We start from the raw sequence: 17,982 nt of genomic DNA, 5'->3' as shown, positions 1-17,982 counted from the left end.
GTGACAGGAAGTAGGTTGTGTGTGGCGGAGACAGTTCACTGGAGGGCCCGTCTGGCGGCCCCCGCTCCCCTTTCAGATCCCTCTAACATGACAGAAGCTGCTCCCTTCTCCCTCTTCAACCCTCCTTTTACTCCCCCCCCCTTCACCCTCTCTTACCTGCTACTCAATATCCACAGCAGAGACTCTGAGACCTGAAAGCAAAGCTACTGTGCTCCACCACTGCTGACAGTTAAATATATCCCACAGATCTCACTCCTCCTCCCCTCTAGTAAACAGAGATGTTCTTGTTTTCTGTCTCCACTGTATCCTTCTCTTCCTTGCCCGTTTGTTGTGTGCATGTACAGCAGTCATGTGCTTATCGCTGCGTGAAAGGTGCTCACTGTTTCACAGTCGACAGTCACTGGTGAGACATGAACTACTGACCGTCTGCCACAGCCCTGCCCTATTTTCGTCCCCTCCTTTGTGCATGTGTGTGTGTGTGTGTACTTTATGTGTACAGCATCATATTCAGAGAAGTGATGCATAAAGAGCAGATTTAATTTTTCCACAGATATGATACTACGCTACACTGCAAGTGCTCACCACACACACACACACTCACTCTCACAAGCCTTGCAGGCAAAAGTGCACACTGGGCTACAGGGCTTCACTTTCAGTAGTGACAAATTATATAATCAGCCATGATATTGAGTAGTTATTGGAGAGGAAATGTCACGACAAAATGTATTGATGACGGGAATTAACGCGGGAGTCATTAGCCTCATTGAACTACTTTGAAAAAAATAAAACTCCACCTTTGATTGATGAGAGCATCGCAGCAGTAAGAATACCAGCCGCCTTACCTCATCTACTCCCTCTGCATCATAGAGCAGCAGTGTGACACTGCCACCTGCTGGAGGAGCTGCTGTTCTGCACCAGCTCGCAGGGTCATTTTCTGGTCATTTTCTGGAGGGTGCGCTCAGCTTTATGGAACCAACAAAATCTATACAGACTTTGGCTCACCTTTTCAAAGCTCTTTGCACAGGTTAACAACACGCAGCCCAGCATCAACCTTTAAACAGGCAATATGTAGTTTAATTGAGCGAACAAGATGTTCTCAGAGGAAAATAAGGTCCCCTGAACGCTGTTTGAAGTTGGCTGCATTATAATATGGACCACTGTTGTCTTTGAAAGAGGTAATAAAATATTTTTAATTTTTGCAGCTGTGTGCTGCTCCTCAGTTTCCTTTGTGCACTGCAGTGTGTGAGAACAGTGACCATCAGCAGCATATTCACACATGAATACTGCCTGACATTTGTGGGTCCATGCCACGGCCGGAAGCCCCGTGTTTTCACCATGTCTGTCCGTCCCTTTCTCATGAACGTGATATCTCAGGAATTCCTGGAGGGAAATTCTGCAACCTTGGCACAAACATCCACTTGGATTCTTTAATGAAGTGATTAGATTTTGGTTGTCAAAGGTCAAAGGTCACTGCGCGTTCAGAGAACAGCAAAACGCCAGAAGTCAGACGCAAATTATGACAAAGTTTCCCACGAATGTTGAATGCAACGAAATGATGACGCGATGACATCTGACATCTAAAAGGTCAAAGTTTCGCTGTGACATCGTAATGTTCTGCAAAAACACTTTTTCCTGGCCTTTATTCAACGCAGTACTTCAGGAACAGAGGGGGAGATTGTGACTTGGTTTTACATTCTGGTTGGATACTGAGTTGGTGATATTAACTCTGGGTGTCCACCTTGAGACAGTGATTAGATTCCCTGCGCTGCGTCCACATTTTGCCATTTGCAGCTACTTTGTGTTCTACCGGAGTCGGCTTCACTGGCAAAACATAAGAACACATAGAAGGAATTTTACTGTTTTTTGTTTCTCTCAGTGATCTTACAGACATACAGCAGCAGTCCACCACAAGCTCTCTGGTCGTGCGGGTGTTGATCTTCAGATGCTTGTCGTTGCACCATGTGATGGAGCTCTTTATCAGTCCTGCATCCATCTTTTAACAATAGTCTCTTAGTGAAGACAGCGTGTTTCTCACTGGAAGTTATTCATTGGAATCATACATGTCAACATAGTGTTAACTTAAGAACCACACTTCGGACTTCTCAATAAATTCCGTCAAAGTCGGGGCAGTAATGGTGGATTTCTCGGGAGAGACTGGAGACCTGCTTGGATTCAGTGTGCCTCACATTGTCGCACAAAGTCATCGTCACAGTCTAATAACGCTGTCATGTTCACTCTCCTGTTACAGCTCCATGTCCCCGTTCAGTATTGACAGCATACGGCGCCCTCGAAGGTCAGAGTCACCAGATTCCAAAAAGAGAAGAATCCATAGATGTGACTTCGAAGGCTGCAATAAGGTGTACACCAAAAGCTCCCATTTAAAAGCACACCGGAGGACGCACACAGGTCAGTGGCTAGAAGTGTTTGTTTGTATGCTACATTTATTATTGTGTTCATAGCTGATCTACAGTAATGACGGTAATGACACCCTTTTTATCCAGTACAATGGGCTTATAAATTTGTAAACCAGGAAATAATTTGAGAATCTGAGTCACTATGAAGAATGTATAAACTCAAACTTTAACCCGGAGCAGGTCAAAGGTTGATGCCACATCTAGACTAGGACTTTAGCACTTTAGCTAACAAACCAAATCCAAGGAGAAGACTGCACATGAATGCACATGTAATGTAGTGTAGGTTATGTATGTATAATGCTTCATAAGATCTGCTGAACACCTCTGGTAACACATCGTGATGTCTCAGTTTCTCATGATGACAGACTGTCTTTTGAACATCCTGTGGCTTTCTTTAGTCTGAATGGAGGCAGACTGTGGTTATGAGTGCTGTCAGACTGTCCAAATGGCTCTGTGTCGGCTTCAAGTAAAAGGTGTATATTTATAATGACACTATCATCAGGCCATGAATCACACCGTAACCAAATGGAATACTCATTCACTCATTTGTTATCACGATATCGCAGGAACACCTCGAAGGGATTTTGACCCGACAAAACCCATTTTTGACCAGTTACTCAACAGTTTATATGATAGTCCTGAAAAGTTTTAAACAAATGTCTGATAGGGTAAAATGAGGAACCGGTGACATTTTGTATCTGGAAGGTCAAAGGTCAGCGTTCTCTTGACGTCATGATATTCTGCAAAAAAAAAGTTCTGATCATTATTCAGTGCCATGGCTCAGAAACAGCAACTTGACTGGCTTACGTGAGACGTTGTTCTAGTTCCAGTTACCATCATGGTTGTGAGGTAAAAATTGTAGACTTAACAAATTAGTCTGCAACTTAATTTCAGCCGCAAAACAGTTTACTCAAATACTGTTCTTCAGTACAATTTTCAGGTACTTTACTTGAGTATATCATTGTCTTCATCTCCACTACATCCCAATTTGTCCATAATTTTAGTTACTAGTTTCTTTGCAGATTCCGATTATTCCAATAATTATTTTATCAGCAATCTGGCAGAAAAATCGCTGATACCTACAGTCAGAATAATGCTTAGTATCGGTCAGGGCTGATAATCGATCTTCCCCTACTATACTCATCTCATCTCAAGCGAGTTTTGAAAGCCTGCAAATTGATATTCATATTGTACAAAAATGACTCAATACCACAGGATGCCTGCAAAGACCTCCCAACAAAAAAATAAAATCTGACGGACAATATAGAAAATAACAACTTAAGAAATACAAAAAAAGAAGATCTGTAGCATGTAAAACAATCAGCCGTACATCAGCTGTACATGTGTGTACATGACTATAAAGAAAAGAGTTTTAGCCCCCTCACTTGCAGAGCATGGACACACACACACACACACTGGTATGGTCTTCAGCTTCCATAAAAACGAGTAGATATTGATTTTTGTCCAAGCACCTGTGATGTTTGTCTCGTGATGGGTTTCAGACAACATTTTAATATGCTGTTAAAGCTTAGAGCTGTTGCCATAATGCGTCACACAAACTTTTAGGGAGACATATCATCATTTATCAACCCTTTATCACGTGTCAATGCCACTGGCTAACTAACTTTTAATATATCAAGTGTCCAGTGGCAGTAGTGATTACAGCCTTCAAGCCTCTGACTGTGCGCTCTGTTTCCTGTCCTCCTCTCCAGGGGAAAAGCCATACAAATGCACCTGGGACGGCTGCACGTGGAAGTTTGCCCGCTCTGATGAGCTGACGAGGCATTACAGAAAACACACAGGGGTGAAGCCCTTCAAGTGCGCAGACTGTGACCGCAGCTTCTCCAGATCTGACCACTTGGCCCTGCACCGACGGAGACATATGCTGGTGTGAATGAGAAGGAGAGAGATACACAGAGGGGGGGGGGGGGGGAGTGAGAGAGAGAGAGAGAGAGAGAGAGTGAGAGAGAGAGAGAGATCAATGGAACAGACAACACACACACTTACACACACAGGCAGCCGGGGGAGCGGGATCTCCCTATGAATGTTTCTCAGCTGGCCTGGACGCACACCGACACACACACACACACACACACACACACACAGTCACACACACACACACACACTCTCGTCCGTCATGAGGATTGAAGATGGAGAGGCGCACAGAGCTTGCGGAGCACAAAACAGGGTCACTTCTGGATCCTCTTTGGGTTGGAAGGAACGGACGGCAGGATCTGTTATTGTCTTTTGTTTGGAGTATATTAGGGAACTGTCTTTTACAGCACTGTTTGTAAATGTTTCACTTTGATTTTTAAGATGAACTCGCACTTCATTATTTGGACAAAAAAAAAATATATATATATATATATATATATAATGCAATCGCAGCTGTCTCTCTCTTTTTTTTTTTTTTTTTTTGGTATCTTTTTTTTCTTTTCGTTACTGTTCAAATGGCTGCTTCTCCAGCATTCATAATGTGAACGACCCCAGTATGTGGAATGGATTTCCTGTGCGAGCGGAGGGAAGAAGCCAGGACTGGATCACAGGACCAGGGAAAGGACTTGGGCCTGCTTGGAGTTACAGGCAGCATTGTTGCACCGTGCCTCCCCTGTGAGTCTGATCTGTGACCAGCAGAGGGGGCCGTTTCGCCGCAGATGGCTTCCTTTGCCCGCTGGAGCCTGCTGTCATAGCCGAGGCACGCCAAACAGGAAGCAGAACACCGGGGGAGGGGCTGGACTTTCACCTTTCTCACACCCAGCAGAAACCTTCAAAGACATGAACTCAAACAGCCACAACCTGAATGAAATCAACCTCATCAACACGTCCACTGCTTTCCTTTGGAACAATGAAAACTGGACACGCGTTATCATCACACCAGCAACGGAACACGCCGCTCACTCCACGCTCACAGGACCCCACATCTCATCAGTGCTACTCTTTATGTTGAGCCTCTTGGAAGCATTTTCTTATACGAAAAAAAAAAAAAAAGAAAAAGAAAAAATCTTTTGGTGGATTTTGTGCTGTGATTAGCAATCAGTAAAAGTGCAATCTTTAAGGATAAATATACTTTTAGTATGGAGACGTTTTGTTTTATTGAATCTTGCTTCTTCTTCTTCTTCTTCTTCTACTACTCTTTTTGTTTTTCCTCTTCTTTTTCTTTTCAAATGCCTGCTTACTGCTCATGTCTGACTCAGAAAAGTACAATCCCTCGTGTACAGTGAACACTTTGAAACAATCAGAGGAGATATCCAGTATGTGAAAAAGAAAAAAACAAAAAAGAGGCACCTTACAGACTCTGCTTTCATTCTGTCCTGATCTGTCTGTCGTCTTGTCTCAGCTGAGGTTTATGACAGTGAAAAGAACTTGGCCTTGTGGTGTTTTGACTTTATTTTTTTATTTTTTATTTTTTTTTTCTTGGCACAGCAGCACTTGACCATAAGCTGAAACAGACATTGGCTGCAGTGTTATTACAGGGATGGCGTGGCACCTGATGTACAATACAGGAAACAAACAAACAAACAAACAAAAAAAGCAATACATGCAGGACAGAGTGATGAGAGAGGGGGCGTCAGCGTCCTCGCTGCTCCTGTTTGCTGATGTCAATTATCGGGGGAGAAGATTCTAACCGCGACTGCCACAACTCCCTCTGTTGATTGGTTCGTAGCTCCGGCACAAGGCTCTAATCTGATGCGTCTCAGTTAGCGAGTTGCTCCGAATCATCCTGTTTTGTTTGAGTTATTATTTTATTTGTCTCAAATACAGACAGTCACTTGAAATGTTTTCACCTCAGACCAGACACATGTTAACATTATTATCCGATGGACTTTGGCTTTGGAAATGACTGAAAAATGGAGGAATCGCACACACATACATTGACAGCACACGTATGGAGAATATGTGCATGCCTGAATACACCACGTATGCAAAGGAAGAGCACTTCTTAGATGCAGTTACTGGCAGGAACACCTCTTCAATTAAATTAAACAAAAAAAAAAAAAAAAGTTTAGTCATAATAACAGGCGCCGCGCAGGTACCTGCAGACGTAAACTCAGAGTATCAGGCCAGTTTATTGCATAGTGCTGCTAAATGCATCTATTGGATCGAAGCCAGGGGAAAGAAACGGCGACCTTTTTGATGACAGCACCTTGAAAACCACACAGCCACGCACACACACACACACACACACACACACACACGAGTGCGCACACATTGCACACCCTCCCTCTCAGCAAAGTATCCAAGTCCAGGAGGTTTATGTATATTGTTTGTGCACATGTCATTATGCCCGGTTGTATTATCATTTTGGCAAAAAAGCATATCAGCACCTTGTTTGATTATTAGTATGATTTTCAAATTATTTTATTTCAGATGTCAATTTATAAAAAAAAACAAACAAAAAAACAAATAATCATGGTCATATTTTATCATCCATATAATGTATGAGAAGGTTTTATTCTTGAGGGGCACTTCGTCATTGCATATAACTCTTTTTTTTTCTCTTCTGTACAAAGGATCTTTTGAAATGTTGTAATATATGTGATAGTGAAGATAAAAAAAACTTATTACAAAGTTCTACAGCCTGTATATACATTGGAAACATAGGGCTTTTGATTAGTAGATGCAGGAAATACATTTATACATGTAAAGTCTTTTTTCAGAGACTGTAATTTATCTAATTTGATATACAGTGAAATGGGGCTAATGGTTATTCATCATGTAAATGATCACATGTGATGTTCTATAACAGTTTTGCTTTTCTTTGGTTTGTGGTTCGATAAGTTCATGATCAAATCATTTTTATTCCCGAGGCTGAACCAGTGTTTGCTAGAACCGACAAATTATTTATATACAATGACCGTGTTAAGGTACTCGATTTCCCTGTGTTGCTATTTTGCTATACCCGGACAAGAAAATTATATTGATCAAGCACATATCAACAACACGTGTACTCTCGTATCCAGTGTATGAAGTTGCCTGCCTTAATACACCAGTTTTTTGCTCAATTCAATTAGACTTGAATATGGTGTCTCCACAGGACAGGGTGTATTCTGTTTCCCTCCAGCATCTCTTTCCTCATTTTAGAGCATAATTTTGTAACGGTAACCAGGGTCAAAGTTATGCAATAATAATGAATAGTGCCTCATATTGCAAACTTGTAATATCAGCTGCTCTGTGCAGAGTTCAGATTTCAACATGTGTGCTCAAATTAATAAATTTCAAAGATGGGAAACCATGATTTTTTTTTTTTTTTTTTTGAGAAAGAAAAATAATAAAAAATAAGCACAGACAACGTTATGCAAGGCGGACCTCTAATGTATCACTTTCTTTTACGCACTGAGCCTTATGCCGTTGTGTCAAATGCAGCATCCTCCCATAACACTTTCACAGGCTGTTTATAGCTCGCGTTATTACTTTGCTCGCAATAAGTCACTTCCTCTGAGGGCAACAAAAACTGAGTTACGAAGGCCTCACGATGTTTCTCAGCTTCATCACATGAGTGGAACATGGAAGATAGCGAGGGGTTTCTCACTCAGAGGGAAAATATCCTGTGGCTGGGATTCCGGCTGTAGAGCGACGCCTCTGTCGATGAATCCTGATCTTACACTTCTCTATCAGTTCAATATCTGCTTTTACTTTCTGTGTAAATTCTGCTTTTGAGTTCCTGGTTTTGACATTTTTTTAAGTAGTGGAGCCAATGCCTTTGTTTCGAGTTTGCTGATATTACGTACAGTAATCGTTGTTCCTGTATTTATGTAAAGTGAGTGTAGTGTAAATATATTCAGATCTTTTCATTCTTACCGTAAAAAAACACAAAAAAAAAGAAGAAAAAAAAGAAAAAATTGTGATATTGCTCAGCATCGCTTCAAAAGGGAGATTCTGCTCATGGAAATTCCACATCTGTAAAAGAAATTTTTAATCCCGATATTTTTCAAAACTTCAAGAACAGATGTCCTTCTTTATTTCTGTTACACTTTTCTTTTTTCTTTTCTCCAAGAGTTGTTTAAAGTATCCAGTCAGTGTTTTTGCCTTTTTCTCTGTATTTTTCATATGGATGGAGCTGTGAAATTAAAAATAAGTTCAAACATATACATGTATATCAATATGAATGGAGGCATGAAGGTTAATAAAGTTGCATTTTGTATGTAACACACTGGTATGGAGCTAGTTGCTATCTACGACTGAGACGGCTGGCATGTGGTTTCGATGTCGCTCAGACATCTGAGCACTGTACTCACATTCTCTGGCATTCAGAAACCTAATCTTGGTATTAGGGAAGACATTTCAAATTATTGGTGATACGCAGTACAGTAGCTCGTGCACAGAGTATGTTGGATCACCACGAGAAGAGCGAAAATATTATTAGAGCCATTTAAAAAAAAAAAAAAGAAGAAATCTTTTGATTCACCAAAACGTACTACAAGGAACTTTTCAATGGTTGTGAAACAGTTTTGGTTCATAGGACGCGTTCAGTGCTTATCTTCAGGTTCATACTTTAAGTTATGCCCAGTCAGTTCTTACTAGACCTATATGTGTGACACGGTGATGTGATGTCACAATGTCACGGAATTAAAGGCGCGACTACTGACAATGCATTTCAGGAGCAGTGTTTTCCGTGGGAGAGAGGAGCTTCTGTTGCTTTGGCCTTTTTTTTAACTTTTGAGATGTTTTACATGTAAAATCACATATACAACAAACTGAAGGCAAGGAAAAAAACATGTAAAAGCACCATGGGTCTCCTTTAATACTAACGCCTCTGTGTGAAAGAAGCTGCCCTGTAGCCTGGTGGTACGGTACAGCACTCAAACAAAGTTTGCTTTATTTCACCATCGTCACCTTTTGTCCGCAGGGGCCGCCAGGATCAACAGAAAACAAAAGCGCCATGTATAAAAAAAATTCTTCGGTGCCTGAAAATCCTCATTGACATATTCGAACCTCCTGAGTAAAACATTGTGTGCCTCTGTGTGATACCATGGTGTTTTGTTGCGCCAACACGGAGCGGTATTTTAAGATCTGCTATTATTTATCAAGACATGCAGAGAATGCCGTTTCTAAGAACAGGTTGCACTTTAAAAAACGCCCAGTACACAGTGTACGGCACTCTATTATAACTGGATCTGGATGAATGTTTCTGTCAGCCAGCAAAGGATTCAGATGATTACAATAGCGAGGTTTCAATTCCCAGCCCACAGAGCATTTCACTGTGCACTATATCACACGCGTGATTTATTACTCACAAGGGCCCATACAGCGTAGGCTATACTGTACAAGCAAAGCAAAGTCGCTGAAAGCAAATAAGAGCGATATTATGCCAGTCGCCAGAGTGAAGTGCCTCTGCGCTCAGGACAAGCCGAGACAACTCCTCTGGTTTGTACAGCTTCTCTTGGCACCTGGAGTCTGCCGTGACTCATGTCAGGGACACCTTCCAACAGTCGAACAGAAGATGTAACCTTGTTCTGTTTTCCCGACTCGTTAATAAGAACAAGTGCATTAAGGGTGTGACCCGGGATAATTACAGAATGCTGAATGCAAATCATTAACCAAAAAACGAATTTGAGCAGCGAGGGTGATGCGACACTGGGAGACATGATGGACGGTGGGTCAGCTTGTTTGGCATTCAAATCATTTGGCATTTTGAATTAAACATAATAATTTGACAGAAGTAGCCGGTCTTCTCACTGATGGAATTGTTTGCTTGTGCAGGTCATATAGAGGCATCAGTGACAAATTCAGACTTTTTCATAGTTGAAAGTTTCTTGTAGTGTTTTTTTTTCATATCTAGCAACAACTGTAGACCACAGACAGACAGACGGATGTACGGACGGACATGGACAGCTACATAAACGGCTGGCAAAATCCTACTTCTTCTGGTAGAACACACAGCGACACACAATCACACAGACTCACAACAACTGACGAAAGAAATACTCAACTCAGAACTTTTATTTGCACTGTGAGGGTCACATGGCTTCATAGCACATTAGATCAATTTGGACTGCATCTTCATGTTATGAAGCTACGACACAACATACTGCGAACGCCTTTCACGTCAAAATATTTGTGTGTGTGTGTTTGTGTATATATTTCAAAGTATTGCAATAATTCACCGGCACGGACGCCACTGAGCTGCTGTCTTGGCTGGAGAAAGTGATGACAGTGTAGACCGCAACAATATTCTATCATTCGATCCTTCTTAGACTCTGCCAAAAAAACGGTTAAAAATAAACAGTCTCTGCAATTTAAGAAAAAAAAAAAATAATAAAAGTCTAAAATCTTTGTACACCCAGAAACAATCAATGGATTGTATTCAGCAGATACAAAATATATACATATTAAAAAAATTATGGAGGCTTCAAAAATCAATTTTGTTCAACCCGCCTGACTCAAATTACGAAGAAACTTGGTCATAAATAGAGACGGAGGAGGGGGCAGCCAACACACAGAATCACTTCAGCAAAGTAAAGTACCTGATAAAAGAACATCGTCCCAAAGGGGCAGCTTTGTTTTTCATTCATCCAAAGAAAGAAACGGGCAGTTAAAGGCACTTTCAAAGTGTGTCTGAATACATGGACAGTAGTCAAAGACAACCAAAAGCTCGCACAGATGTTCAGACTGGCAGGTGCTCAGTCTGAATCTAAAAAAATAAAAAATAAAAAAATATCTCAAACTCACAGACATCAATTTGGAACCAATCACAAGTAACCTGATGCTGTCAGAAGATATGTAATGTCGGACACTTAAATTATTTCCTGCCGAAACAAAGTCAGAATGAACGAGTCTGGATTTGCCCGTCATAATGACTTCCGGGAGAAGGAAAAATAACCCTGACCTGCTGCTGAAATGTCACGTACTCGGAGCTCCTCGGTGTAAAATGAGATATTGCTGCGTGGAGAAAACATGGGACAAAACAAGCCCATCAAAAATAAGTTAAACCCGCTCTATAATTAAATGAAAGAGTTCTGTAACGACTATGATAAATATCTCATTGCCATTATCTCCCCTTTATTTCAGCGTTATAAACAGATATAGATTTTGTTGCGAGTAAAGTTGTCCTCAGTGGCAAACTAATCTATAAATCTGGCAGTGTTAAAGTCATGCTGTGCTCTCCGCCTGGCTTGCAAACAGTGCTCATTCCAATACTTCTTCTTCTTGCTGTGTCTTCCAGTAAATCCACACCTTTTGTACCTACACGTGTCATTAACTGCTTTCACTTTCTATATCACACATCAGTCGGTTGACCCTAGGGCTAAAGCAACGTACTCTTTGACCTTCCAGTTCATATGTCTGCAGCTGCTATCTAAGTTAATTCAATAAATGTCTGTAAATGACATGACGTGACTTGTACAGTGATAAAAATTGAGAGATAGTTGTGTATGTCATTCGCAGTACAACAAAGTGTAATGAAAATAAAGTCTTAAAAAGACTAAATATTATGTCGTCGTTTCATTTGGCAAGTTTTTTCTCACTGACACCTTGGCAAATGTCCCCAGTATTGCGATACGTGTGTAAATAAAATAAGGCAACAGTATTATTTGATCCTTTCACAATAAAAGAAAATTACTCGTGGGTCAGCACTACTAATAATATCTCCACTGGGATGTGAGTGGAACAAATCCACAGTTTTTAATTTGTTTGTTTGCTGATATGTAAGTCCACTTCTACTGGAAAAAAAGAAAAAAAAAAAAAGATTAACTTGATTTGCAGGAGCAGGTTTTCTAGCTCTGGTGTCTCTTCATGTGCAGGGCCAGGTGATCGGAGCGGGAGAAGCAGCGGCTGCACACGGCACACTGGAATGGCTTCGCCCCAGTGTGCTTCCTGAAATGGCGAGTCAGCTCATCCGAGCGGGCGAAGCGCCACTCACATCCCTCCCAGGAGCACTGGTACGGCTTCTCTCCTTCAGCAGACACACGCAAAAAAGAAATCAGACTGAAGCTACTGCAGTGGGACAAAAACATAAATGACGTTAATTAAAAGTGTGGGATATTTGTTTCTCGAATTACTGAAAAATGTGTTTTGAAGATGATGAAAGAGCTGAGAGCCATAAATCACAGTGTGTCCTGTCTTTAAGGGCCGCGGGGTTTATGGGATTTGACAGCAGCGAGATGTGAGCCAGGTCTGTCAGCAGACAGAATGCGTCCGCACGCCAAGTACATTTTTCTGGGATCGCCGCTTTCGCCCCAAAGGAAGACTCAAATGCAACTCAAAAAACATTTTACCTGTGTGTGTCCTCTGGTGAGCTTTTAAATGAGAGGACTTGGTGTACACCTTCTTGCAACCTAAAGAAAAAGACGTCTTATTAACATCAAATTACCGTCCTCTCGCTTGGATATGAGCTGTAGATAGAAGCAGGGCTCACCTGGAACGTCACAGTGGTGAATCCGCCGTCTCTCCAGATCGGGATTACTCCTCCGGTTGCTCTTAAATGGAGCCGACTGGGCCAACACTGGGGACATCGGGCCAGCACCAGGTGTTGTCTGAGCTGGTGTCAGTGTTGGACGCTGGACCAGCCCAGGACCTGGACTTTGGACTAATCCCACACCGCAATTCTGGTCTGGGTTTTGGATCGGAGGGACGCCAGAAGTTTGCCCTGGGTTGACAGGATTATGGGTGTGAAAAGTTAACTTGGAGGCGATGCTGGCTTCATAGGAGGGAGGTGGGGACAGATTGTGGAGGAGCTCCTTCCCCCTGTCCGGACTGGAGGGCTCAGAGTTCGGCGGGGAAGGTGGCAAATAGGTCGGCCTCTGCTGATGTCGGAGACATTCGTTCTGACTGCCCGTGGGTTTGACAGAACTCTGCACCGGGCCTACATGGACGTTCCCCATGGGAAGACCTAACGGGGCCATGGGGACGGAGTTCAGCTGCGAGCCGTGAACAAGCTGCTCCATGTCAGAGTTCAGCAGCTGAAACAGGGGAACGTCCTGGAAGTCTGGCACTTCCTGCTTGATGAAAAAGTTCCCGCTAGCAGCGTCGGCCGCGCCGAAAACACCTGGGTACTCTGGGAGCGTCGGTGGCACCCCGCTGCTCTGACAGGTGGCGTGCATCAGAGAGTGTGAGGGCTCCGTTTTGATCTGTCTCATAGTCCTGCAGAGGCCGGGGTGCAGGTACGTGACGTCAGGGAGCAGCAGGCTCATGTTGACGCTGTAAGGAGGGGCCAAGTCCTCTGCGAAAGGCTGCTCGAGCATCATAGAGCCGTCCCTGCACAACAGTTTGGAACTGACTACGTCCTGTGGCTGAGACAGGTAGCTGTCCATCTCTGATTTACCCTGAAAGACAAAAGAGAAGCAAATAATCAGGTCAGCCAAAGTCAAGTTCCATGACTCAACAGATGATTGATTCAGGCTCTGTCATGGATTATTGGTGGGGCTGCATGATATGGTAAAAAAAAACCCTCACATTGCGATTATGTCGACATAAGTCACGACAGAGACATGACCAGGACTGCAACTATAATTACGTTTAATTGTTGATTAATCTGTTGATTAATTGGTTAGTTGTTTGGTCATTAAAATGGTGAACAATGTTGATCAGTGACTCCAAGACCAAGATGACGTCCTCAAATGTCTTGTTTTGTCCACCACCCAACAAATGTTCAGATAATTGTCATACAGGAGGAAAAAAAATCAGACAATATTCACATGAAGACGCTGGAATGAGAGAATTTCCGCTTCTTTTTTCTTTAAAAATCACTCGAACCAACTAATCGACTATCAAAATAGTCTGCAATTAATTAAACAGTAGACAACCAATCGATTGATTATTTGAGCTTAAGTTATGATTCACCGTTGAAGTGAATGATCATTTTGGCATCAAAATCGTCGTTTTCACTAAAAAAATCTGTCGAAATCAGGATGATGTGACATTTGGTGTCTGTGTCAAACAAACTGGTTTTCTTCCACCTGAAGAATCACCTTGCTCAGGAGGAATATCTTAATGCTGTTTGTGTACAAACAGTTGGATAAGCAACTAATAAATCAACAACATCCAAAAAGCTTAATGACAAAACTTTCGCAGTAAGTTCACTGAGGACTAACTACAGCCGTGGTTAGTGTGGATGCCCCCCACACTGATCTGACACTCGTTCTGCCAAACAGCTTGACGTACCTCACCTAAACCTGATACTGACTGGGGGAACCCAGAAAGTGCGGCCTTAGTTATTGGTGTAAATGCAAATGCAGTTTGGTTTAGTTTATTCAAGTCATTTTTCCAACTTAGAAAAGGCATATACACTGGTAGACAGACAATAAAATAACTTCGTACTCTCTAACTTCAGAATAGAAAACCAACAAAAACACATAAAACAAAACAAGTAATAAGCCTTTGCTTACTACACCTACCTGTCTAGCATTCATTCTATTTTGTCATCTTCCTTTAAATCACACAGACCAATAAAAGAAAGTAACAGCAACTAAGAATAAACACACTTTTAATACAAAACCCCCAAACTCATTTTGTGTACACTCTGGTGTTCAGACTACTGTTTTATATTTGTTAATCATCTTGTGTTTAAATCTTTTTTTTTTTATCGAACTCTATCGTGTGTATTACTCTCTTTTATATCAAAAGAGTGAGTGAAACCAGTAGGATAGTAGGAATTTAACATGGTCCCTGAACGCATCAGTGGTTTTCTGCTCTTGTCTCTTGTAATAAAAATGATAATTCCAGATCTGCAGCTGGATGTGAACTACCCACCGCTCTCCACTGACGGTTAAGCATCCTAACACTGGCAGCAAACTCCCTGCTGTGAACACATTTGGGGCCTGCACTTGACTTGCGTACACACCGACACATTAAAGACGCCAACCAAACCTCCACCCCCCTCCCCCCTCCTCCACCCTCACAGGCAGCAGACGCCCTTCGGAAAAACGCTCCAGCAGCCTAAGCTGTTTGGAAATACATGTCTGAAATTAGAAACATCCAGTGGCTCTGCAGCCCTGCAGCCCTGCTGCTGCTGCTGCTGCTGCTGCTGCTGTTGTGCATCTCTTCCTCCCAAGTTTGCGGGAGCTTGTGCAACCCCTCACATCCCCACTGCCGTGCCCTGCTTTCTTGCGATTTCAAACACCGGTCAATGTCAGCATCACATTCAGCCGCACCGGAGCGATATCTGTCACGTGTTGGGAACGGTAGCTGCGAACGCCGTGGCAAACAAAACACACAGGCCCGTCTCCCGGTGATCGGCTCGCATCTTCCAATGAAAAAGAAAAAGAAAATTAAAAAAAATAATAAAAATAAAAAAAAATAACACAGGCTGTTTCGCTCTGATCAGCAACATCCACGCTTCCAACGTCAAACCGACAGGTATCGGTACACGCTGTGATGCTGGGAGGCAGAAGGAGAGAAGAAGAAAAAAAAAAAAATAGCGATCACTTACCAAATTATAATCTTGAAAGGAGGAAGTTCCCGGGATGGCATCCCTCGTGTTGCAGAGCACTTGTCCATGATCTTCGCCCCTCAGACCGTCGGCTGTCAGCGGCGCGGCGCTTTTACGGAGGAGCTGCGCGTCCTGCCCCGGAGCGACCCAAACGTTATTCCTCACGGCAGCGGCCATAAAGGCTAGAGGTTACTGTCTTAACTATCCGAAGTCTTTCACCAGTAAATTAAGCATAGGTGTATCAGTTGTTTGAGGTTTGGAAAAAAACAATCTGTACGAGCGCAACGAGCCAGCTGTCAAACGTTCATTCTCCCCTATTTTTTTTCTTTTTTTCTTTTCTTTTCTTTTTTTTTTTTTTGCGCTGGCTCGTCAAATTACGCAACGGCGTGGATTGAGCGCGTCTGCAGGGCGGGGCTGAACATGTACAAAATAAACAGGACAAGCAGGCGATCAGGATACGCCTCGTGTAATGAATACTCGGGGTTGTGTGATGAGGTGAAATGGCTGCGTGGTTAGAAATAACACCGAACGCCCCAAACACGTGGAGACAAAGAGGCGATTATGGGGAGGCGAGCGTGCCAAGTAATTGAGCAGTTTGCTCACACACTTGAGAGTGAAGTGAGTCATTGATTTGATCAGTGCAGTATCCCTCAGGACCGTGCGGAAATGGGCTGTGTTTGACTGATTGAACTCTCCCATGACTTGAAAAGTCAAACTAAATGGTTTTTTTTGCTTGTTGTTGTTTTACTTTTGTCACATTTTATTACAGAGGTTGATTTTGACCTCTAATACCTGTAAGAGCGTAACCCCACGCTGCTGATGTTCCAGTGTGTCACCTGCCACCTCTGTCAGTCAAGTGTGTGCAATTTTTCCTGTCAGTTCTTCTCTTTTTTTTTCCGATTCACTTTTTTTTTCTCCTGATCTTCCTCAGAGCCTCCAGCACGCTTGGGTCCTGGTGTGGCATGTTAAAAACGCCACTGCAGTGCAGCTGTCTGTCAGGACTGCATACTTGATGCCAACATTCCTGAGCCGGCAGTGAAGCCTGCACACACACACACACACACACACACACACACACACACACACTGGCAGGGGGATGTTTCCATCAAAATAGCTCAGCATTTCAATCAAATGCATGGTGTGCCACTCTCAGATTCTGCAGTGATGATCTGCGCTCGACCTGCCTGCAGTTGTCGTTACTTTGCCCTTTAATAAACCGAAGCTAAGCTGCAAATGCTGCTTATTTTTACTCCCCCTGCGCACCTTTTCTGCTGTGACCTTGTAGGAACTCTGACACGTGATGTTTTTTATCATCCATTTCTGCTCTTTACATCCTTGGATACACTCTAGATTTCTGGCTCAGCAGCGACAAAGAACCAGTAATCCAACCTCCAGCCCTCTGGAGATCACGGTGACAGCGGCTTTATGCCTCGGCTTTTAACGAAAACAGAACTCACTTGACAGGCTTCTGTTTTTTTCCCACACAGGTGTATGTAGTAATACACTATGTCAATGATATTGCCAGTGCAACATGCTGGAACTGGAAACACTGGTATGTCACAACATTGGCAGGGATGTGGATGAGTTTAGGCATCATTACGTTATGAAAAAAAATAAATAAATCTGTGTGTGTGTGTAAAGGGATTCTTTAGATGTGACATTTACTGCCACTCCCATCCATGTTTGTCTTCAGGCAGTTTCGGTCCTCTCATTAAGGTGTTGTGACTGCGCCCACAGTAGGCCTGACTGAGCATGTTTTAAATGTGAGTGTCAGTGAGGTTAGATAGGGTCATGTGTCAAACCTAAACATAGCAAAAAGGCTGTAAATGCAGTACACGTGATGCACCATTCATACAAAATACTCATCCACTACTTTTTGATTAGGGGTTTTTAAGTGACACCACTTTGCTGTCCGGGCCCCTCGCCTGTGAGCCTCAAACGCAAAGTCTTGCCTCCCTCATAAATACGGAGGAGGATAAGGGCCACATCTGAAACAACATTTGATTTCTGAGTATTGGACTATCAGCTTTCTCCACAACGGGCTGTCAACACTGGGATACCTTACCAACTGAAATCAAACTAATTCCTAATCTTTTAGAATAGAGGTTTAGTGGTGACTAAAAACAAACCAGAGCTGTACCCACAAGTCTGCTGATGGGGCTCTTGATGTCAGGTGTATCTGTATCGATTTAATCTGATATC

The 17,982-nt window shown here is 42.7% G+C and overlaps 2 protein-coding genes across 5 annotated transcripts in view; one reads left to right on the top strand and one right to left on the bottom strand.

The window, feature by feature from the left end:
- Window positions 1-8,829, top strand: part of klf12b (Kruppel-like factor 12b) — a 46,214-nt gene extending 37,385 nt beyond the window's left edge. For all 3 annotated transcript variants that reach the window (XM_037109772.1, XM_037109773.1, XM_037109774.1), the window contains exons 5-6: window positions 2,249-2,406; window positions 4,127-8,829. In XM_037109772.1, the coding sequence (XP_036965667.1) occupies window positions 2,249-2,406; window positions 4,127-4,308 (340 nt within the window). In that variant the 3' untranslated portion in view covers window positions 4,309-8,829. The remainder of the gene's footprint in view (window positions 1-2,248; window positions 2,407-4,126) is intronic.
- A 1,508-nt stretch (window positions 8,830-10,337) lies between these two features.
- Window positions 10,338-16,304, bottom strand: klf5b (Kruppel-like factor 5b). 2 transcript variants are annotated; one of them, XM_037109770.1, is made up of 4 exons: window positions 15,781-16,304; window positions 12,769-13,675; window positions 12,629-12,688; window positions 10,338-12,306 (listed from the first exon to the last, which is right to left on the bottom strand). In XM_037109770.1, exons 1-4 carry the CDS (start codon window positions 15,955-15,957, stop codon window positions 12,128-12,130), a joined length of 1,323 nt encoding a protein of 440 aa, XP_036965665.1. In that variant the 5' UTR covers window positions 15,958-16,304; the 3' UTR covers window positions 10,338-12,127. The 2 variants fall into 2 exon arrangements, with proteins under 2 accessions (XP_036965665.1, XP_036965666.1); XM_037109771.1 differs by lacking the exon at window positions 15,781-16,304 and adding an exon at window positions 15,503-15,707.
- Window positions 16,305-17,982: the final 1,678 nt, after the last annotated feature.

Source organism: Acanthopagrus latus, chromosome 9, assembly GCF_904848185.1.
Source record: "Acanthopagrus latus isolate v.2019 chromosome 9, fAcaLat1.1, whole genome shotgun sequence".
Classification (NCBI taxonomy): domain Eukaryota; kingdom Metazoa; phylum Chordata; class Actinopteri; order Spariformes; family Sparidae; genus Acanthopagrus; species Acanthopagrus latus.
This window is presented reverse-complemented; position numbering and strand designations above follow the sequence as displayed.

Excerpts from the sequence above, each read along its gene's own strand:
- klf5b (XM_037109770.1), bottom strand. The coding sequence starts at position 15,957 with ATGGCCGCTGCCGTGAGGAATAACGTTTGGGTCGCTCCGGGGCAGGAC. Across the intron at positions 13,676-15,780 it reads CCTTTCAAGATTATAATTTG|GGTAAATCAGAGATGGACAG; the intron begins GTAAGTGATCGC and ends TTTGTCTTTCAG. Across the intron at positions 12,689-12,768 it reads TCACCACTGTGACGTTCCAG|GTTGCAAGAAGGTGTACACC; the intron begins GTGAGCCCTGCT and ends CTTTTTCTTTAG.